Below are 22,999 nucleotides of genomic sequence, written 5' to 3'. Positions count from 1 at the left end.
ACACATACAAGAGCCCAATAAATGTTAGGTGGTGTTATAATTATTATTATTGCCTGAAAAAGAGCAGCCGGGCTTTACTCTCTGCCTTTTGCATTACACCAGGCAGGGTCCTTGTCCCTGACTGAGGACCGTAAGTTTGTCTCCGAATGGAAGAGCTTTAACATCTCCAAGCCAAGTTCATGGTGTGGGGCACTGGGGAGTAGGGATGTCTAGGACTTCCACCTTCTTTGAGGTGGGAGTAATTTGAGCCAAACTATGATGCAATTTACTTATTCGTCACTGCTGAGCAGCGATGCTCCAGTCTTTACTTTGAATGCTTTTATTGACGGGGTACTCATTTGCTGTTGAAAATCAACCCATTCCACGTTGCACACCTTTTACAATTAGAAAGTGTTCTTTCTCTGTTCCGGCTCCCTCCACCCTCCTCCACTTCCCACTTCCTTCCTCTCCGCCTCCTTCTTCCTGGCATCTTCCCTTCCCTCTTCTTTCTGCCCTGTCCTTTCCCTCCCTTCCTCTCCCCTCCTAGGTCGAGAGCCCCAGGTTCCACCCTTTGCCCTGAAGTCACCGTCTAGGCCACGGAGGTCACGGAGAACACAGAAGGTCTTCAGTGTAGCCCTTAGCCAGCTGATGGGAACTTAGTCTCCAGGAGCCATAACCCAATCCTCTGGGTTTTGCAGGGTCTTTGGGAATCAAAACGTTTTATCTGGGCCTCATGGCTTGGCCTTCTGGTGCATTAATGTCATCCATCAGTTCGCCCAATTTCCATTAATAAAACCCCGTCTAGAACCACAGGAAACTTGAAATGGGTTGATCTTGTGTCTTGAGGCCCAGCTGTCCCTTGATGGCAGCCATGGAGAAGCTGGAGCGCTGGGAGTGACTCTCCGGAACCAACTGGAACCAGTGTACACAGGCAGCCCTCGCTGGTTCGAATCCTCCGCCCAGAGCACCTGGACTCCACAGCTTGCGGGAGCAGCCGCGGGCTGCGCTGCCGCTTTAAGAGAGGGGCGGGGCCCGGGTACAGGCCAGGCAGGGCCGGCCCACAAGGCTCCTTTTCCTTTTTGATCCATTCAAAAATTACTCAGTGCAAATTCCCGGACTGCTGGGAGCGGAGAAGGAGAGGGGCGGAGGAGAGAGGGCTGCTGCGGGCGCCGTGCAGGGGGCACCCGGGCCCCGAGGGGCTGACGGCCGGTCGGGGAGAAGCCGCTTGCGGCGGGCCGTTCTGGCTCCGGTGGCCTCACCAGGAAGCGTCAGTCTCGACACCGGGGAAGCTCCGAGCGCCGCCGCCGCCTCCCTCCCGGCACCGGGTCCCCGAGCCCCCGCCCCGGCTCCGGGCCAGTCCTCCGCCCTCCGGGACCCTCCGGCTTGGGCGCCTTCCCGGGCGATGGCTGGCCGCTGAGCATGGCTCAGTACGGCCACCCCAGCCCGCTCGGCATGGCTGCGAGAGAGGAGCTGTACAGCAAAGTCACCCCGCGGAGGAACCGCCAGCAGCGCCCCGGCACCATCAAGCATGGATCGGCGCTGGACGTGCTCCTGTCCATGGGGTTCCCCAGAGCCCGCGCGTAAGTGGCCGGGCTCGCCGCCCGGGCGACCCCTCCCGCCCCAAGCGACCGGCCCTCGGCTTCGCTCCGGCTCGCCTCCTGGCGCCTGCCCGGCGGGCGGCGCGTTCCCCGCTGCCCACGACCTGTTGGGGGTAGGCTGGGCGCGCGGGCGGCCCGGGACTCGGTTCCTCCTGGCGGGGGTGCAGGGGAGGGCTCCGCGCCCGAGCGCTGGGCTGGGGGCTTGCTGGCGATGCCTACGGTGAGGCGTGCCTAAGGGTGCGGGATGCCTAAGGGCTAGGGCACAGGGTTCGAGTCCCGGGTACGGTGGCCCGCGCCCGGCCTCAGAGGGTGGGGCTAAGCGAGTCTCTCCCGGGCTCCCCGAGGTCTCCAGCGCTGAGCCCCCGGGGAGGCGGGGCCCCACCGAGGATTCGGGCACCCTCTTGATCCGGAACGCCGGGCTGGCTTGGGATCCTCTGATGGCTGGGAAAGGGCAAGGCACGGCGGGGCAGGGAGGCCGGCCCTCCCACTGCTGCGGCTTCCAGCTCCGGATGTCGCTCTCGGGTTCTGCCTCCCTCGGAGTAGGAGGGGCGGGAGCGTTGGGATTGCCTCGTGTTCATTGATGGGGAGGATGGAATGAGAAGGGGAAGCACTTCCCCCAGGGGCCCTGGGTTCTCGTCAACGGTGACGGCAGCGCAGGAATCTGTGGGTGCCTGAGAGTGAGGAGAGGAGCAGTCCTCCCTCATCCTTCTTCCTCCGGGAGGGCGGGGTAGGGAAGGGCAGAGAGCGCGCAGGTGGCTGCCCCAGCAGCTTGCTGGGAAGAGGCCTGGTCGCCGGCACCAGGCAGCAGCGGCAGCAGGAGTCTTCGGAGGCTGGCCGCCCAAGGCCGTGGGGCTGGAACGCTGCCTAGGCCGGGTGGCCAGGCCCTTCTCCCTCGGTGAATTCCTCACATGCAGATTTCTTAGGCTGGGACACAAGGCCTGGGATCCTTGTAGGGCGCTGCTTCTTTGAATGACATCACCTGAACAGGGAGCTGGGCAAACTTTATCAGAAAGGGCCAACTTGAGGAAAGTTTGTCTTCTTCTCCCTTTTTTCAGGTGATAGTGCTAGGTCTCCCTTACTTGGCCTCTGGGCAAACCTTTATTCTTTACTAGTAACTTGGCTGTAATCTCTTGATCAAAGCTGATCCCTGATTTTATCATTCCACCCAGCCTGCTGGGACAGGTCGGAGTGGCCTTGGAAGGCCATAAAATGGACTGACATTTCTGCCTCCTACTAACTTCCAGTTGCTGACGCCAGAGTTACAGGGAGAAGATGTGGTGGGCTCTGCAGGGGTGTGCCAGGTGTGGAAGCTGCAAGTCAGGTCCTTCGTATGATGGATGTGCATAGCTGTCCTTAAGAAGGGGCAGGTAGGGGCCAGCAGTCTGTGGGGCAAGGCTGCAGAATTAGCACAGCCCCTGGCATTCGCCTTTTCTAAAATGAGGCCAGCGTTAAGGACCTAAATTGCTTAATGAAGGGAAGAAATACTTAACTGAATTCTTCAGACCGTGGTGTTTGCTCTTTGAGGTGGCTTTAACAGGACATCTTTCCTGCACTGGGTCCAAGAGGCCTTGGCTACGTGCTGAAACATTAGGATGATGGTTTCATTTTGGCTTGTTCTATCCCTGAGATCTCATAATAACTAGCATTTAGTGAGTACTTACTATGTACTGTTCTAAGCACTTCACATTTATTATCCATTTTTATCCTCCCAGCAGCCCAGTGAGAAAGGTAATTATATGCCCATTTTATGAACTGGGGAACAGAGGTTTAGGGAGGTTGCATAACTTGCTCAGGGTCACAACAGTGAGCAGTGAACCTGGGATTCAAACTCAGGCATGTGTCGGCTCAGCTCAGGCCTCACATCCAGAACCAGGATGTAATGAGTTAATGTGGGTAAAACACTTAGAGCAGTGCCTGGCACACAGTGGGTGATCTTTAAGTGTTAGCTACTGTATTAGTTTCTGTTTTAACAAATTACCCCATTCCGGGTTGTTTAAAAACACAGAAATTTATTCTCTCACAGTTCTGAAGGCCAGAAGCCCTAAATCAGCATACCTGGGCTGAAATCAAGGTGTTGGCAGGGCTTTGCCCCCTCCGGAGGTTCTAAGGGAGAATCTATTCCTTGCCTCTTCCAGCTCCTGGCGTCTGCTGGCATTCTTTGGCTTGTGGCAGCATCCCTCCAATCTCTGCTTCTGTGGTTGCCTTGCCTTCTTTTCTTTCTGTGTCAGATCTCCCTCTGCCGCTTTCCTATGAAGACACTGTGATTGCATTTAGGGCCTCCCCAGATAATTCAGGATAATCTCCCCATCTCAAGGTCTTTAACTTAATCTCATTCACAAAACCCTCTTTTCACAGGTTCCAGGAATTAGGGCATGAATATTTTGGGAGGAGCCCCTTTCAGCCTATCACAGCTACTATTATTACTAGCACTGCCTCTCTACTGGAAACGTGACAGAGTGGGTCATGAGGAAACATCCTGGGGAGGGGGTAGGCTTGCTCTTCTGTCTTCTCAAATTCTCTGTCTTGGAGCGTCAGAGCCCTTGGCGGTCATCTGATCTAGTCTACTCCCTACCTGGGCTGGCATCTCTTCTACTTCAGCCAAGAGAGGCTGATGTGGTCAGCCTTCCTCTTAATAACTTAATCAGGTCAGTAAGAAGAGGGACTTCTCCCCAGGGCCATCTGAGATTCCAGAGAGCAGACTTTTTTTTTTGAATTTATTTTATTTATTTTTTATACAGCAGGTTCTTATTAGTCATCCATTTTATACACATCAGTGTATACATGTCAATCCCAATCTCCCAATTCATCACACACACACACACACACACACACACACACACACACACACACACACCCGCTGCTTTCCCTCCTTGGTGTCGGTACGTTTGTGCTCTACATCTGTGCAGAGAGCAGACTTTTAACTTCATTCTGGAGAGTTGTGAAGAAAGAGAGCAAAGGCACCGGGCTCCACTTCTGAGAAGCCTCTTTCTTAGGCTTTAAGCCTGGAGGAAGGAGCGTGATGAAATGGAAAGTGGGAGAGAGCAGTGATGGTTTCCTGGATTCAGGAAGACCAGGCTGTGATGTTTCAAGAAGGAATGAGACCGAGGTCTGGAACACAGCCCTTTGGAGGGAATGGTGGTAACCAGGGCTGGCAGCTCTGGTTTCCCTTCTGGGTGTAACAGCGTCTGATCTTGTGCAGCAGCAAGAAGGGCCCTTCCACTGGGCTCTGGGTGGACCGTAGAGAGCACCGATGCCAGCAAGGCCCAGGTCCCATGCAGCCTGTGCTGTGCTCTGGCCTTGGATAAGTCACTCAAGCCCTCAGGGCCTGGCCGGCTCCCTCTGAGGGGAGCAGGATTAATTAGCGCATGCTTATTAAGTGCTTGACGGCTACTGAGAGGAGTCGGGTATGTTCCTCTAGCTCGTTATGCCCCTGGAGCCGTGCTAGGGTTTTTCCACCCAACCGTATGACCTTTGGTCCAACTTAGACGCCGCTGTAGAAGAACAGCAGCCATGTGGAGAAGGTTCGAGAACTGGCCGTTTATATCGTGTGTGTGTGCGTGTGCGTGTGTGTGTGCATGCACGCACACACGCAAGCACAAGGCAGGGAGGTGTTAGGGAGGCCTCAGGAAGGAAGCTTTCAAGGGGCCAAAATCGCCTGTCCCTTCCTTTTTCTTTCTATGCCCTTAGCTCTTCCTTTTCCCCCAAGTTCTAAAAATAAAGGCCCAGCTTTGTCAAGACTGGAGTGAGGTAGGTCGGAAGGAAAAGGAAGAGTGTGTGTGCTGGGAAAGGCCTGGGGCCAGGAAGGGCCCAAATGGATCACCCAGGAAGGCAGGGTGAATTCTGACCGAGTGTTGCCTTTTTTGTTGTTGTCTTTTGTATCTTTTTTTTTTTTAATTTTTATTGGAGTACAGTTGATTTACCACGTTGTGCCAGCCTGAGGTGTACAGCAAAGTGAATCAGCCATAATACATGTATTGATATGTCCACCCCCCCTTGCAGGTTCCCCTCCCACAGCGGCCAGCACAGAGCACCGAGCAGAGTTCCCTGTGCCACACAGCAGGCCTCTGTTAGTTATCCGGTTTATATATAGTAGCGTGTATATGTCAATCCCAGTCTCCCAATTTATCCCCCCCAACCTTACCCCCTTGGCGTGTTGCTTTGTGTTCCCTACTTGCTTTTCTTACTTGCCTCTGTGGTTTTGGGGGGCAGCGGAGGCTTCTCTGCCACTGGAACTCTGAGAGCAGCCACCCAGCAACTGAATTTGATGAGGCCCCACTGACACAACTCTGGCCTTTTGTTTTGGTTCCGTTCGTTCGAGACTGCCTATGGCTAATACTTTGTCTACAGCGCATGGCTCTCGAATGTTCTCTAATGATTGAGAAGTAGAATTTTACAAAAGGACCCTCTGGCCGGGGTCTGATGCCCTGATTCCCAGCCCAGCTTCTGACGGACACTTGAAGCATTTAGGTCTTCTGTTGAACCCCTTTCCTCAATATCCTGTTCAGCTTCTGTGCTGTGTAACTCACGAGGCTTTGTGAAGACCGAATGAGCTGAGGGGCAGGAAGGGACTTAGAACTAAGTTAAAAATATAATCTGGACCCAAGGTAGATAGGATTACGGTATTATGGTGTTGGATGAAAAGAAAAGGAAGGAGGTGAGATCGTGGTGGTAAATCTCCAGCAAGGAATTACATGTGCTGTTAGGTTGTTGATATCTGAACAATGCCCAGCGAAAGAGCAGGACAGTGGCGGAAGGAAGGAGCTGGACTAAGTGCCTTTGACTTTGCTTTGGACAGTCAGCATTAGCTATGCATCACTGCCCAAAGATAAAAGCAGCTCGGAGCTGGCAACACAAGGAACTGAGAGGCATCTTGCAGAGCCCGTGAATTCAAGCATCCGGTTTCTCCAGCTTACCTGCTGGTGGACATTGGATCCCCTGAGAGTACCTGGTCAGCTCAGCATCTCCGAATCGTGGCTGATTCTGGGTGGGTGCTGCAGCTGCGTTCCCAGGGGCCTTGGGCAGAAAGAGGAGACCAACCAAAGCCCACGTGGAGTGAAGGGATCTTAGAGGTGGATGGGGCAAGCAAGTCTCTACTCCACCCGTCATGGCCGTTCACCCACACAGCACTCCCCCCTTACACGTGTGTGTGATTTTGTGGGTGAGGTTGCTCTCACGTGCCCTAAATATCCCCCTTGATCTTGAGAAAAGCCTCGCTTTATTTATTTATTTTTAAAATATTTATTTATTTAATTTATTTTTGGCTGTGTCGGGTCTTACTTGCGGCACGCGGGCTCTGTAGTTGAGGTGCACGAGCTCAGTAGTTGTGACATGCGGGCTTAGTTGCTCTGTGGCATGTGGGATCTTGGTTCCCCAACCAGGGATCCAACCCATGTCCCCTGCATTGGAGGTGGATTCTTAACCACTGGACCTGAAAAAGTCCTGGGAAGCCCTGAGAAAAGCCTCGTTTTAAAGATTAGGTGACTTAAGTCTCAGAGGACTTCCAGGGCATGCCCTGTGTGAGGCCATGTTGCCATGACAGCATTGGTCTAGAACTGCAAGTCCAGTGAACTTCCCAGGCTACCCAGAGGACCTGGCTCCAAAGGAAAGACCTTGGCATACATTCATTTTTCACTTTCCTGAGGTATAATTTATGTACAATAAGCTGAACCTATTTCAAGATTGATGAGTTTTGACAAATAAATATACCTGTGGCATCACCTCTGCAAGATAGCACGTGTCCTTCGCTCCTGTAAGTTTCCTTTTGCCCCCTTGCAGTCAATTCCTTCTCCACCCCTATCCCTGGGCAAGCAGCGACCCACCTCGTGTCACCGGCGATGAGTTCACATTTTCTCGATCTGCATACGAGCGGAATCATACAATGCCTACTCCTGTGCCTGCCTGGGTTCTCTCCTGATATTTATGACACTCATCCGTGTTGCATGTAGCGGTAGTTTGTCTCCTTTTATTGCTGAGTAGACCTTAATGTGTTTGGATGGGCTAATAAGGTAATGATAACCCCTTGCACACAGCGTCTGTGAAAATTTCCTGTTATGCCCTAATACTACCTTAGATTTTTAGATCACTTTAGAGATGACAAAGCGGATTCATGTACCTAATCACTGTTAAGTTTCAGACATTGATAATTTCATGAGAAAACAGGTTCAAATTCAGTGCCCCAGAGAGTGAAGAGCATCCTGCCTCATGACTCTATCCTGCGGTTTTTGTCACTACCCCGCCCTTGGCGGCCTCAAACTCTAACTGCTTTTCACTGAGTGGACAAGAGTGCTCAGCGCTAAGGGCTTTGCTTTTCAGAGAGGCAACAAACCGAGGGAACCCTGTGTCTCCCACCAGCTCTGCTCCTGCTGACAGTGGAGGCGGAGCTCAGCGCCCCGCTTGTCCGGGCGGGCATCTGGGGTGCATGTATGTGAGGGTGTGTCCCTCTTCTAGGGCAGGCAGAAACTGAAGAGACCCAGTCACCCTCTGCCTGATACACAGACGTCTCACCGTGGCAGCTGTCGGCACAGCCTGGGTTTGAATCCCAGCTCTGCCTCTTCCCAGCTGGTGACCTTGGGCGCGTTGCTGAACGCCCTGAACCTCAGTTCACCTGTCTGTACACTGTTGATAATGCTGACTGAAAAATATGCCCAACCTAGAAGTTGAGGATTTTGTTTTGTTCGGGGGACTTGCTGAGGACTCAAGCCCGAGAGGCAGCCTCTCAGATAGCTCTGGGGGACGGCTCTCAAGAGGTGAGGGAGGACCCAGGGTATATAGGAGTTTTGCAGTAAAAACCAGGTGGTCAGAACATCAAAAGATTACTATTAGTTAAAGAAAACCAGACATCTCAAGTTAGTGGGTTTAGCACTCTTCTATGTATGGGAAAATGCCAAGAGTCTGGGCTCACTGAAATCATTCCTTGGAAAGGCACCTCAGCTGTCTGGGGCCAGGATCCTGCTTTTCTCCATCCTGAGTCCCCTCAGGGTGCACAGTTGGGGATGGCCGCAGTGGCTGCTGGCTTGATGGTTGCGACATCCTTTGTTTACTGAAATGGCAGGTGACATTCTTCGTCCACAACAATAATAGTATGTAGCTCCGTAGATCCTTGTGAGGGTTAAGGGTGCAGAAAACAGTTGGGGAACGCCTGTAATCCCTCAGTGAGGAGGGAGGCGTGACTGCTACTCCAACGGTGATTTCATTCCACGTGACTCCCTTTGTCTCGGGGTTCCCGGTTGTCCCCCACTTTTATATCACTGCTCCTCACTGAGCTGTGGCCGTGGAGTAGAGGCTGATAGCCTCCTTCCTCAGCATCTTGTCCCCACAAACTGCCCCGGGGTTGCCGGCCGAGTGGAAGCGGGCCCCCGGAGCAGAGCAGGGCCATCCAAACTGCTGACGGTAATAAATGGCCAGGCTGGAGAGTTGAAGGGGTACCATATGGTTGTCTTCTGATTCATCTCAAATGGAATCAGACGCCAGCCCTGGAGAGAAAAAAATAAAGTGCACTGAAGAACAGCTCCTGCATGTGACGGGCAGGGTCCCAGGCAGGACAGAGTTGCTGTTGGGAGAATGAGATGGCTGTGGCCCCCTCAGGGCTGAAAGCCCTTGTCTTCTTCATTGGGAAGTTCTCCAGGTTCCACTGGGGGTTTTCCCAGAGACTTATGGGAGAATCTCTGAATTTTCTCTTCCCTGGAAGATGGAGGGATAGATGTAGCAGCAGCCTGTGTCCTCTGGACCTTCTGTCAAGAGCTCAGGCTATGTAGGTGATGTCCGTCCTTGTTGGTCCTCTGGCTAACATCCCGTTTTGCTGGTGACTTTGCTGTCATGTTCTTTTTGCCACCTGCTGCGTAAGAGGATGAGGCTTATGGTGAAGTACCTCAGATGAACATCCAGAAATTGTCTGAGCTCCTACTGTGCGCACAGCACCCTATTAAATTCTGTGCAGGAATAGATGAATGTCAAGTTCTGCCACCTGGCACTCTGAAGTCAGCCACTGGCTCTAGCTGGCTGCACATCCTCCACAGTGACTTTCTGAGGAGCCGGTATGCCTCTTCTTGGCCTGGGTGAATAATTCTCTACAGATAGTTGACAGGCTCTAGGTTTGGCCCTCACCCCACAGGCGGCCCAGGGGTAATGCACGATGAAAGCAAACTCCGTGTACCTTTCTTTCAGAACCCCGCCTTGGGCTTTCACTCTGCTCTCACTGGTTGGCTGTCTGGACTCATATACATCCTTTTCCTTCCCTGGGCCTCAGTGTTCCCACCTGTAAAAGGGGTTGACGTCAACCACCTCTCCGATCCCAGTTCTGGTGACTTGGGGGTGACATGGACAGCGTTTTTGTTCAACGCAAGGATGTTTTCACTGCCTCGTGTGCTTTTCTGTTCCGGAACGTTTGGCTTCTCTGGTTTTGTTTTGTTTTGCTTTCCCCAGTGCTATATGGTCAAATTCTTCTCCCTTTAAAAAACTCTTCAGGACTATTGATATTCTAAAGAATAAATGAATGGAAAAGAAGAACAATACAGGGCAATTACAACGGTGGGGAGTCGTCTAACGAGTATGCATTATTAGTATAATTTTCAAATTGGTATGATGTGCTTTGCTGCAAAATACAACCACAATGCTGGTTAAATGAGAAAGGAAGTTAGTGCCCTGAGCCCAGCCCCTGGGGGAGAGAAATTGCTCCTTGGTACCTTTTTAATTGAAGGGACATCTCCCCTTCTACAGAATCACCAGCTGTTTGTGTAACAACTCCCATTGTGTTCAGTTGCCCCAGTGGAAGAATAAACATTCCTGTACATAAAGCAACGGTGGCAGTGAACTCCACCAGGACCAGCTATTGCCACACACAGTGGGAAGCTGAGAGAAACACCACCATCGCAGCTCACAGCAGTCCGGAGCACGCCGAGAGGAAGCTGACAGCACAGATGGCCAGAGGCGGCCAAAGGTTTCAGATTTCTTTTCAGGTTTTGCGGGATAAACCTTCTGTATGAATCAGGTAGCACGATTGTTTAGAATCCTACTTCCGTGTTGACGGTGCCCCATTCAGAAATATTTACTGTGCGCATTGGCTCTCTGTTTATTCTCTTATCTTGGGCAGGAAGCAGGGAGAGAGAAGGAAAGAAACCTGCCTTGAATGGCTGCTTTTGTGTACAGTCTCTTTAAACACAGGCGACCACACGTAGAACCACACAGGGTTGCTGGATTTCCGAAACCGCAGCATCTGCTGTCTCCTTTCTTAATCAACCTGTCCTTGAATTGCCTGCATGCCTTTCCTTTCTCCTCTTTTTGCCTCATCAGATTTTACCCGCCCTGGAGAACTAGTTCGACCACAGTACAGCTGGCCTCCCTTCTCTTTGCTTTCTTCTCCTTCCCCTCCCCGCTCCCTTTCTCTCTATTATCCTCTCTCTTCCATCTCTTCTCCCTCAAGCTTCACTTTGTGAAGTAAGCAAGGTAGAGAGGCTCTTCCCTCCATCACCTATGAAGTGCTTTGTCCAAGGTCTTCAGCCAGTTCTGCACAGTTACCTATCTCTTTGGGGCCTCTTATAACGCATCTTGACAATTGAAATCTTTGAGAAACAAGACCAGAAAAAAAAATTGTATATGTTTTATCTCCATGAAAATTTCCCTGGGTAATGCCATTTTTTCAGAAAAACATACAGACATTTCCCGGCGTACTTATGGGCAACTATTATGACCTATTATAAGAGGAGTTGGGAGTACAAAGGTAATTAGATGTAATCCTTGCCCTCAGGGGACTGACAATCTAGTGTGGAAGATAGAAAGTTATGACTAAATGTCATGTTATGATTAAGTGTGATGCAAGAGATAGATGCAATATCTAAGTGTGAAGAGGAGGAGGTGATATAACCAGACAGAGGGGCCCTGAATTAAATTTAAAGGGCAAATAAGAAGGGCGCGATACTCTTCTACAGTTTGAGAGGTAGGGAGACCAGTAGACAGTTCAAATGATTTAATATCACACTGCAAATGAAGATGGAGGCAGATTTTAATTTCAATTTGGGTTTCTTGAATCATCTCACCACCACCCCTCCCCCCAACTAAATGAGTAACTTGATGCTATCTAGCTTAGAAAGAAAAGGAAATATTTTGTCTACCAAAGGAAACAGTTGGCCCATAGTTGGGCCTAACTTTAGATCTGACATTATTTTATTCATTCTTCCAGTGGGCATTTACTGAGTTGCCTACTATAGGCCAGGAACGTGTTCGGGATGCAAAGAAAATTGTCTTTCTTCTCCAGGAGCTCAGCCTTCCTCAAGAGAGAAAGGCATATAAACCATAAACATGATTTAATAATGGAATTAGTGCCATAGTAGAGGTTTGAAAAAAAGCTCTGTGGGACCACCAAGAAAACAATTACTGTAACTTAAGAAGGTTGAGGAAAGCAGAGGAGGTGACAATTAAGGCAGAACTTAAAGAATGAATAAAGATTCTCTAGGTGTAGAAGAGGGAAGAGCATTCTAAGTCAGAGAGAACAGCATGAAATTCAGATCCTAAGGCACAGGGGGGCTGGAGACTGGTGGGAAGGAGACAGAAAAGGCGCAGTGAGAGATGAGAGTGTGGAAATTAGGGCCAGACTGTTTCCTAGAGGTTATGGGAAATAACATTATAAGGCAGAGAAGTCAGTATAAAGGGGAATGGAGCAGAGAAAAACTAGGCCTGGAAGCCAGTTAGAAGGTGGTTGTAATAGTCCTGATGAAAGATAAATCGGGCTTGGGTTAAAATACCCGAGAGCCAGATACTAGAGAGGTTTTGGAAATTGAATTGACAGGATTTATAATCTGTGGGGTGTGAAGGGTAGGGGACCATAAAGGTAGCCCAGGATTTCCAGCTTGGGAAACTAGAATGGTGGAGACATTATGAACTGAGATAGGACATACGAAGATAGGGTGATTTAGAGGGTGAGGCAACGAATCTGGATTGAGACATGTTTTAGGTGCTATAGACACAAAGGTACAGATGCGGTTGCAAATGGGGCTCTGGAGCTCAGAGTGGTTAGGGCTAGAAATACCAATTTGGGTATTTATGGTAGTAGAAGGCTTGGGAGTAGGTGTCACAAACCAGGCAGAGTGTAAAGAAAAGGAAAGAAGCCAACTCCCAAGGGTAGAATTCTGGGGAACCAGCTGGTGGGTAGAGGAAAAAGAACAGGTGAAGGAGGCTAAGATAAATGGTTTGAGAGAGAGGAAAAAACAAAATGAGAGATGTCCTAGAAGAAGACAGGGAAGAAGAGAATTTCACATCAAAGATGCAGGTCAACAAAATGTTTCTTTCCCTTTGCGTTTCCAAAGTGAGTAAAATCGTTGGAGGTGACTGTAGTTGGCTGTGAATGGGATGTTCTCAGAGGATGATTCCAAAGCTTCTCTTTAGGGTTTCTGGTAGTTCCCTTCAGCTTCCCCAGACTCCAGAGGACCAGGACCCTGAGATCCTGCCTAGCTCCTTGCCAGCTCTCTGAAACTGCCAGCTCTCTGAAATCTGCTCTCTGAAACTGAGACTGCTGACAGATCTGACTGAATAGACAGATGATCAGGAATCTGATGTAAGAAACACCTGCTCTTTAGAATTCCCCCAGCGCTAAGTTCCACTTGGAAATTTCACCTTCCCCCTTCCATCCCTACCTCACTACCGACCCCCAGCCCCATCCATATCACACCTGAACTTGTTCTCATTGGAAACCAGGCTGAGGTCCCCTGATTATCCTTGCTGGTGTGACCCTTCATTCATTTTTTTATTCAGCAAATCTTTCCCCATCCTTGCTGTGTGCCAGTCAATGCATTAAGTGCTGTGGATAAAAAGCATTGAGGGGGCTTCCTTGGTGGTGCAGTGGTTGAGAGTCCGCCTGCCGATGCAGGGGACACAGGTTCGTGCCCCGGTCCGGGAAGACCCCACATGCCACGGAGTGGCTGGGCCCGTGAGCCATGGCCGCTGAGCCTGCGTGTCCGGAGCCTGTGCTCCGCAGCGGGAGAGGCCACAACAGTGAGAGGCCCGCGTACCGCAAAAAAACAAAACCAAAAACGCATTGAGAGACCATCTCAGTTTCTCCTCTTTTATATCTCAGGAAGCTGAAATCGCAGCGTGCCATGTGCTAAGCTCATTTCCTATCATTTCCTCTCTCTGGTAAGCCCCTGCCACTACCACCACCTCCATCAGGAATAGCTCATCTCAAGGAATGTCGGGGATCTATGCTCTGTCTATAAGACATAGATTCAAGAGGTGACTGGTGGTCAGGGGCTGGACCATCCTCTGTGGCCCTGAGGGAAGGTTTTCTCCAGTCTTCCAAGTCCTTGCAAGTTGTTCTGCACACTTGGGTCTGTCTGTACTCACTAACAACCTGGAGTGGGGAGGTGTGGAATCTGAGTGGATGATGGGTGATTTGGAAGGAAAAGATAGAGGAAAGAAGATGGAGGAGGAAACAAGCAGAAGACCTTGAATGGGGCATGGGGTGTGTACCTGAATCAAGGGTGGAGAAAGTACATTTACCCCCCCCAAAAGGGAAGTTGTATTTTACATGGTAGGTTGTATGTTTGCGGGGATTGAATTTCTAAGAGTCGGTAGACCTTGAAATGCAAACACAGAATATATAGTTTTAAATTTAGGTGATTTTGGTGAGTGACAATTCTTCATGAGTTGCCAAAGGATGTGAAGAAGAACAATGTCCTTTGTGAAAGATGTAGATAGACACAGGTGCTCGAGAAATGTTAGTCATTATTCATAACCTAGGCAGTTCCTAGTATTTAGTTGCATAATAGCAATCACTTGTTCCTGCCTTGAGAGTCATGTGTGACAGCAGGTACGTTTTGCTTCAGAGTAAAGAAGCTCAAAAAAAGTTCCGGCCCTAGGTTGAAAATGACTCAAGTACCTCTTCTGAAACAGAGTATTCCTACTTGGAAAAAACCTGCAGAGGTAGAATCTCAGAAGTGTCTTAGTGGAAATTGCTAGTAGAGCTTATCTAGTCCAACTCCCACTTTTTACAGAATGTCAAGTGAGATGAGCAAGTGAAGTGACTTTTTCAAGACCAACAACTAGCCTGCGACAGAAGCAGAGTTTGAGGCCCCCTGGCTGTCAGTCCCAACCACATTCCCTTTTTCTATATCAGACTCCTTCCCTGAGTCCAGACTCCGCCTCCAAGAAATAGATTTCTAACAAAGTTTCAGCTCTGTTTTCTGGAAGAATGGACTGGTCTGTTGTCTGGATTAGCTCTTTCTTATATTGTCTTGGTTTTTTTCTTTCCTTTTTGCTTCCCTCCTTCTGCCTGCCATTGTTTGCATCGCAACCCATAGAAGATGAAGGTAATTTGTGGATAGGCCCGTTGGAATGGTTACTTCTGAGACGTGGTTGGGGGGGCGGTGAGGAAGTATCACACCAAGAGTAGAGTAGTTGTTGGAGGGGATCCATAGTTGTCTCAGTGACCCACCCCTGGGGGGTATTCTTCTTAGGGGGAAAAGAAACTTGGTTTTAGAGACAAAAGACCTGGTTCAAATTCTGGATCTGTCACTTTCTGCGGGTGTAGTTTTTGAACAGGTTTTTATAGGTTGGATGAATCAAAACAAGGCAATGTATATAAATGTAATAAAACCCACAAAAAGTCAGGCACATGTAAAGTGATACTACTATTTGTCATCAGTGATTGGGTTCTGGTACTTTGAGGCTTTTCCAGAAAGTCTGTGACCTGTTGGTTTTGTGTGACTTTCGGCAGGTTGTTCTAACCTTCCCTAACCAAGCTCCGTTCTTCCAGAGAAGCTAATTCTGTCACCGTGGGGAACACAAGGAGCCCTTGGAGAGGCCCATTCCGTCAAAGTGAATGCTTCCTTCTGGAAGCTTAAGTTTTCACTTCACCTTTTTTGGGAAGTAGGGACTTGAGTCATAAGGACTTAGAAAGTGGCTTTTGTGAAATACAGCACATGTGACCAGAGGCATGCATAGTAGTTTCCCATTGCTGCTTTAACAAGTTCCGTGGCTTAAAACAACACAAATTGATTCTCTGAAAGTTTGGAGATCAGAAGTCCAAAATGGGCAGTATGGGCTAAAATCAAGATGTCCATAGAGATGGGTTCTTTCTGGAGGCTCTAGGAGAGAACCTGTTCCCCTGACGTCTCCAGCTTCCCGAATCCTCCCGCATTCCTTGGCTGGTGGCCCCTTCCTCCGTCTTCCAAATGCATCACTCCAACTCCTGCTTCAGTCATCACATCTCCCATCCGACTGCTTCTCCTCCCGCCCTCTTTCCCTTACCAAGACCCTTATGACTACATCTCTCCCACTCAAGATCCTTGGCATAATCACATCTCTGAAGTCCTTTTAGCCATTCATAAGTTCTGGGGATTAGGACATGGGCATTTTTGGGGGCCATTCTTCTCTCTACCGTGGCATGTGCATGTGTAAGCACTTGGCCTGTCTCCTTAGTTCACGATATTTCTCACAGAAGAGAGGTCTGCTAGGCTCTTCTCAACTGCATTTCTGATTGTTCACTCATTTGTTGTCTCATCACCTTCACCATTCCCAACCCAAGCACCAAATATCCATAGCTAACTTTTGCTGAGTGCCTACTGTGTACAGACAACATTTTAAACACATTACCTGTGGATTATTTTGTTTATTCCTCATAACAGCCCTATGAGATGGGAACTATTATGATCCCAATTTTACAGATGAGAAAACTGAGGCACAGAGGTTTTTTTTTTTTAAGTTGCCCAGGATCACACAACTAGTAAGTGGTAGACCCAAAGATGAAGACTCCGGGCAGTCTGATTCGGTGTGAGTTTTTTTTTTTTTTTTTGCGGGAAGTGGGCCTCTCACTGGTTTGGCCTCTCCCGTTGCGGAGCACAGGCTCCAGACGCGCAGGCTCAGCGGCCATGGCTCACGGGCCCAGCCGCTCCGTGGCATGTGGGATCTTCCCGGACCGGGGCACGAACCTGTGTCCCCTGCATCAGCAGGCGGACTCCCAACCACTGCGCCACCAGGGAAGCCCAGCACCCACAGTATTGGCACATAGCTGGTGTTTAGTAAAGTTTGATGAATTGCAGAAGGAAACTTGAGGTCCAAGGAAACAATGTGATGTCCCTAGATTACACAGAACTGGGGTCACAAGGGCCGCCCGCCTTGCCCGTTGGTTTGGTCTGTTATTGGGCCCCAAGTAACAGCAATGTGGTTGGCTGTGTAGAAGTGTGATCTGGAGTTGCAATGATGTTATCGTCCTTTCTGAAAGCGTGTGTGTGTGTGTGTGTGTGTGTGTGTGTGTGTGTGTGTGTGTACATAGTACTCATCTCGGCTCCACACTATGAGAAGACAGGATTGTTCCCAGGAGTTAGTAGACTCCCTGCCGACCACCTCCCCCAGCCTCCACCGGCTGCTGCAGATCGAGCCTCCACAGTAGAAGCAGGAAGCTCCTATTCCTGTGGCCCCGATGAGGGCTCCTCGGGTAGAGTGCACAGTGGTCAAAGCAACATGTGTTCAAATTCCTACCGCACTTGGAGCAAGTTACTGAACCCTTCTAAGCCTCAGTTTTCTCATCTGTTAAATGAGGATAATGAGATCTGCCTCAAGGGATTGTTATAATGATTAAATGAGATAATACATAGAAAAGAGTGCACAGTAAATGGTAGCTACGGTGGTTAAGATCAGCAGCTCTGGAGTCACACTGTTGTGTGTGGCACACGAGGAGACTCCAGGTATAAGTCAATAAGGTGGTCTAAATCTTTTTTTTAATTAATTAATTTTAATTTATTTATTTTAGGCTGCATTGGGTCTTTGTTGCTGCGCACGGGCTTTCTCTAGTTGCGGTGAGCGGGGGCTACTCTTTGTTGTGGTGCACGGGCTTCTCGTTGCAGTGGCTTCTCTTGTTGCGGAGTATGAGCTCTAGGCAGGTGGGCTTCAGTAGTTGTGGCACGTAGGCTCAGTAGTTGTGGCTCACGGGCTCTAGAGCGCAGGCTCTGTAGTTGTGGCACACGGGCTTAGTTGCTACGTGGCATGGGGGATCTTCCCAGACCAGGGCTCGAACTTGTGTCCCCTGCAATGGCAGGCGGATTCCTAACCACTGCACCACCAGGGAAGTCCCAAGGGGAAGTTCACTCCGAACATCTTTACGACCTGTGTCTAGGTTCATTCCATTGGGTAAGGCTCTGGGGAGGGGCTTCCCTCCCCTACCAGCAGCGTGGGGAGGATGGCAGGGGGCCCCGTGGGAGTCAGCTTGTAGGTAGGCCTGGAAAATCAACTGATCCGTCACGAGGAGCCTCGGAGGAACCTCAGACCTCACGCAGACCTGTGGCAACGCTGTGTGTCAGGATTGAGGGGAGAGTTTGAAGTTCTTATCTCCCTCTAAATGTGAGATCCCAGGCTCCCAACCAGATGGCTGAACAGACAGCTGTACCCCTTTGCTGTCTGGCTGCTTTGGGTGCCGTAGATCTCTGGATGTCACTTCATCCATCAAGCCTTGGCAGAAAGGCGGCAGGTGTGGTTGTCTCATTAGGGCTGCAGCTACGCGCCCTGCTGGCCGCTCGAGTGGGGACATGGGACAGAGGAAGAGCGGCTGGGCACCAGTCAAGCCACTTTAGCAAGATGGCCTGTATCGTGTGTAATCCATGAAGGCTTTTGAACAGAATGACTCTTGGGGGATGTTGAGTAAAGAAAGAAGGTTGCTATTTGCTAGGCAGCGGGCTCAGAAAGATGTGGAGGCTAAGGGGAGAAATCTCAGTTAATTCCTTATTTATTTCTTCTTTCCCTCTACTGCAGGCTAAGGAACTAGCCATGGCTTTTCTTTTTTCTCGTTTTTTTTTTAATTTATTTTTTTTGAAGTACAGTTGATTTACCAGGTTGTGTTAATTTCTGCTGTATAGCAGAGTGATTCAGTTATACACATATATACATTCTTTTCTATATTCTCTTCCATTACGGTTCATCCCAGGATATTGAGTATAGTTCCCTGTGCTGTATCTATACAGTAGGACCTTGTTGTTCTTCCGTTCTATATGTAATTGTTGCCACTGCTTTTCTGAGTTGGCCTGGGAAACAGGTAGTGTGGGGCTAAATGTGCTTAGTCTGAAGAAGACTTGAAGGGATAAGGAAGATGCTGAGGCAGGGCAGAAAGCAGGTTCTATTAATTCAACGAAAATTCACTGAGCAATGCCTTTGTGCTGGGCACCCAGGACTTGTGCTGAGTGCTGGGGCTACAAAGTTGAGTATGACCCAGCCCTGGCCACAAGGAGCTCCCAAGCTCTTGGGGAAGTCTGACTCAAGCAGATGACTTTGATATAACGTGATAAGATAGCAAAGGAGGGGAGGTATCTCTCCTCTGATATCCGGAGGGCTGTCATGTGAAAAGAGGATGCTTATTTTAGGGACTTCACTGGGTGCTTAGTGTGGCTGCGGGAGCTGATTGAAGTTCACCAGGAAAACAGGGAAACCAGGGACCTGAGCCCAGGATGCCCCGCCTTCCGAGGCAGTGTCTTCTCTCTCTGGTTGTGGTTGATTGTGAACAAGCTTCCTTATCAGTCTCCTCAGAAGGACTTAAGTATTTCTAGGTTGGAGTCAAGAACTTATCTGAAGTCCCTGGGGTGGGGTGAGGCTGGGCCCACCTAGGATCTGAGCTCTGCAGGGAAGGATATGGAATCCAAGGGCCACATGCCCAGAAATAGAGAGATGTAAATGGTGCTTTGGAATCACACAGGAGCGAGGGGATAGCTCTACTTGGGGGTCCTTAGTTCTTCCAAAGATCTGGATGTTGTCAAGTGAATTTATATTAGGTCCTCACAGGTATTAGAGGTAAATACCATTTTCTTAAAAGGCTTCATTTGTTTAGAGCAGTTTTAGGTTCGTAGTAAAATTGAGAGGAATGTTCTCATATACCCCCTGCCCCCCACAATGCACAGCCTCTGCCGTGATCAGCATCACTCACTGGAGTGGGACATTTGTTAAAACTGATGCACCTACACTGACGCATCATAATTGCCCGAAGCCTATAGTTTACCTTAGGGTTCACGCTTGGTGTTGAACATTTTATGGGTTTGGAGAAATGTGTAATGACAGGCATCCATCGTTGTAGTATCCTACGGAGTATTTTCACTGCCCTGAAAATCCTCTGTGCTCCACCTGCTGCCTACGCAGCCCTCCCTCCTCAGCAACCCCTGGAAACCACTCATTTTTACCGTCTCCATAGTTTTGCCTTTTCCCAAATGTCATCTGGTTGGAATCATTCCGTATGAGTGTATGATAAGGCTATGAATCATAGCCTTTTCAGATGGCTTCTTTTACTTAGTAATATGTATTTAAGGTTCCTCCACGTCTTCATGGCTTGATAGCTCAATTCTCTTTAGCACTGAATAATATTCCATTGTCTGGATGTACCACAGTTTATTTATCCATTCACCTAACGAAGGACATCTTGGTTGCTTCCAGCGTTGGGCAATTATGACTAACGCTGCTGTAAAAATCTGTGTGCAGGTTTCTGTGAGGGCGTAAGTTTTCAACTGCTTTGGATAAATACCAGGGAGCATGGTGGTAGATACCGTTTTTAATCCTATTTTATGGGCCATTCACTAGCCTCAGCTCCTTACAAACGCTAAATCACTCTTTACTGAAAACCTATGCAGTATTATTAACAGACCCACTGACAGATGAGCAAATGGGAGCTCAGAAAGTTATTTAACATGCATTTAAGCGGCAGAGCTGGGTTGCCAACCCTAGTTTCTCCTACTCCAAGGGCCTTTTCATTAGAGCTACAGTCAGGTCACCTCAGTTTCTGCTTTCCTGGTTTATTTTCATTCCTGGATCACAGCTTTTAACTCACACACAGAGCTCTAGCACCCTGACTGGCAAATAAATGTTCCCGGCAATCCAGCCAGCTGCCGTTTCCTGTGTTTATAGACCACATAGCAGGAAAGTGTTTTAAGAGCTGTTTCGAGTGTTGTGTCTGCTTCTCCATGCGAACGTGTGGATGCCGCTCCCGAGAGGGAGGATGGTGACATGGGGTGCTCCGTGCTGGGTGGCAGTTCCCATGTGGTGGGGATTTGGAAAGGAATGCATACGCCACTGGATGAGATCAGAGCCTTTGTTCTGTTTGGTCTGACACCATGTGGTCTCAAGAAATCAATGGACTGCGAGGTCAGAGTGCTAGAACGAACTCCACTGTCCATCTGTCTTGTGACTTTGGTGAAGATGGTCTGCGTCCGCTTTGCCCATCTGTGCAATTTAGTTCTCTGACGTCTCAAGGCCCTCTGATAAGCCACGCACCGTGTAGATCCATGAGCCCCAGAGACACAGGATGCATTCCTGACCTTCTGAATCCCTGAGTTTAGGAAGGGGGGAGACACGGAAGCAGCAGATAATCACCAAACAAAGAGGTACATCGTGCTGCAGCCATGCTTCCTCCAAGTTCTCAAAGGATCATCTTGTACTGCAGGGTGTTTGGAGCTTCTTAATTAGATAGAGACAGACAGCTGGTGAGATCTTACATTTGTTGTGGATCTGCTATGTGTTGTTTGGCTCTTTTCTTAATCCTGAGGGGATTTGCAGGTAGTATTTCCATTTTACAAATGAGAAAAGTGAGACAGATCAATTTAAAAATTTATCCAACTTGTAAGTGACTGCAGCAACATCCCGGAATTAGTCTGGCTTCAGAGCCTTACGCTTTTCTACCTCACCTAACAGCCCTTTGAAGATTTCGTTTTGAAGTTTCGAGATACCAGCAGTCCAGCATTCCTCCGCCATTGAAATGACTTCTGTTTCTTTCGCATTAGTGTGTTTCGGGATATCACTGTCAATCAGGAGGTGATAATGGCCTATTTGTTGCTGCCTGTCTTTCTAGCCTCTTCTCTCCCGCTGCCCCCTTGACCACTCAAGTTCCTGCATTTTCAACACTGCGGGCGTCTTGCTCAGATTCGTTAAGGAATCGACAAATCAACACACGTCTTCTTCCTGGGTACATTTTTCTCTTAGGTGCAATGGTGTACATTTTTTACAAATATACTCTCCTTTGAAAAACTTTCTCAGATTGTATTACCTGTTTCTCATTCCTCCACCCTCCTCTCTACTCCCATCTCAAAGCAGGATATGTGTGCGTGCGCGCGCGCGCGTGTGTGTGTGTATGCTGCCCCAGCACATTAGATGTGCCCCAACCCACACCTCTGTTGGAGCACTTTTCCTATCACATCATCATGTTTAGTTTACATCAGCCTCCCAGACTAGACCATGTCTCCTTGGGGTGATAGTGGCCTGGTTTTCCTATTTCCCTAGCACTTTGCATTGTGCCTAGTACATAGCAGGCGCTCAGTTCATTCTTTCACTTCTTTATTAACATTCATTATTCATGTGCCCTGTGCTGGGTGCTAGGGAAACAATGGCAAACAAAACTGGACTTGTCCCTGCCTTCCTGAGCTTAATAAAGGTTCCTTGGAGGAAACTGAAATTGATCCGTTTACCCGTGAAAGAAGGCTGCTGTCTTAGTCTGCTCAGGCTGCCTTAAGAAAGTACCACAGGGGCTTCCCTGGTGGCGCAGTGGTTAAGAATCCACCTGCCAGTGCAGGGGACATGGGTTTGAGCCCTGGTCCGGGAAGATCCCACATGCTGCGGAGCAACTAAGCCCGTGTGCCGCAACTGCTGAGCCTGCACTTTAGAGCCCACGAGTCACAACTACTGAGCCCACGTGCCACAACTAATGAAACCTGAGCATCTAGAGCCCATGCTCCGCAACAAGAGAAGCCATTGCAATGAGAAGCCCGCGCACCTCAACAAAGAGTAGCCCCTGCTCACCGCAACAAGAGAAATTCCGCGCACAGCAACGAAGACCCGATGCAGCCAAAAAAAAAAAAAGACTTCAGTTATTAAAAAAAAAAGAGAAAGTACCACAGGGGGAGGGATAAATTGAGAGACTTGGACTGACATATACACACTACTATGTATAAAATAGATAACTCATAAGAACCTACTGTGTAGCACAGGGAACTCTACTCAATACTCTTGTAATGACCTATATGGGAAAAGAATCTAAAAAGAGTGGATATATGTATATGTATAACTGATTCACTTTGCTGCACAGAAACTAACACAACACTGTAAATCAACTATACTCCAATAAAAATTAATTATTTAAAAAAAAAGAGAAAGTACCACAGACTGGGGGCCTTAAACTACACACAGTTATTTTCTAACAGTTTGGAGGCTAGAATTCCAAGATCAAGGTCTAACAGGTTTAGGGTTCTGGTGAGGTCCTTCTTCCTGGCTTGCAGAGGGCCACCTTCTCCCTGTGTCTTCACGTGGCCTTTGCTGGGTGGGGTGCTTGTGGGGAGAGAGATAGAGTGAGCTTTCTGGTTATCTCTTCTTTTTTTTTTTTTATATCAGTTATACATATACATATGTTCCCATATCTCTTCCCTCTTGCGTCTCCCTCCCTCCCACCCTCCCTATCCCACCCCTCCAGGCTGTCACAA

General features: G+C 49.1%; 1 protein-coding gene across 1 annotated transcript in view; it reads left to right on the top strand.

Moving 5' to 3' along the window:
• Positions 1-1,393: 1,393 nt before the first annotated feature.
• UBASH3B (ubiquitin associated and SH3 domain containing B) overlaps positions 1,394-22,999 on the top strand; it is a 139,353-nt gene continuing 117,747 nt past the window's right edge. The window contains exon 1 of the mRNA XM_060017764.2: positions 1,394-1,559. Within this exon, the coding sequence (XP_059873747.1) occupies positions 1,508-1,559 (52 nt within the window). The 5' untranslated portion in view covers positions 1,394-1,507. The remainder of the gene's footprint in view (positions 1,560-22,999) is intronic.

Source organism: Delphinus delphis, chromosome 8, assembly GCF_949987515.2.
Source record: "Delphinus delphis chromosome 8, mDelDel1.2, whole genome shotgun sequence".
NCBI classification, from domain to species: domain Eukaryota; kingdom Metazoa; phylum Chordata; class Mammalia; order Artiodactyla; family Delphinidae; genus Delphinus; species Delphinus delphis.
The sequence above is the reverse complement of the archived record's forward strand: the minus strand, read 5'-3'. Positions and strand labels throughout refer to the sequence as shown.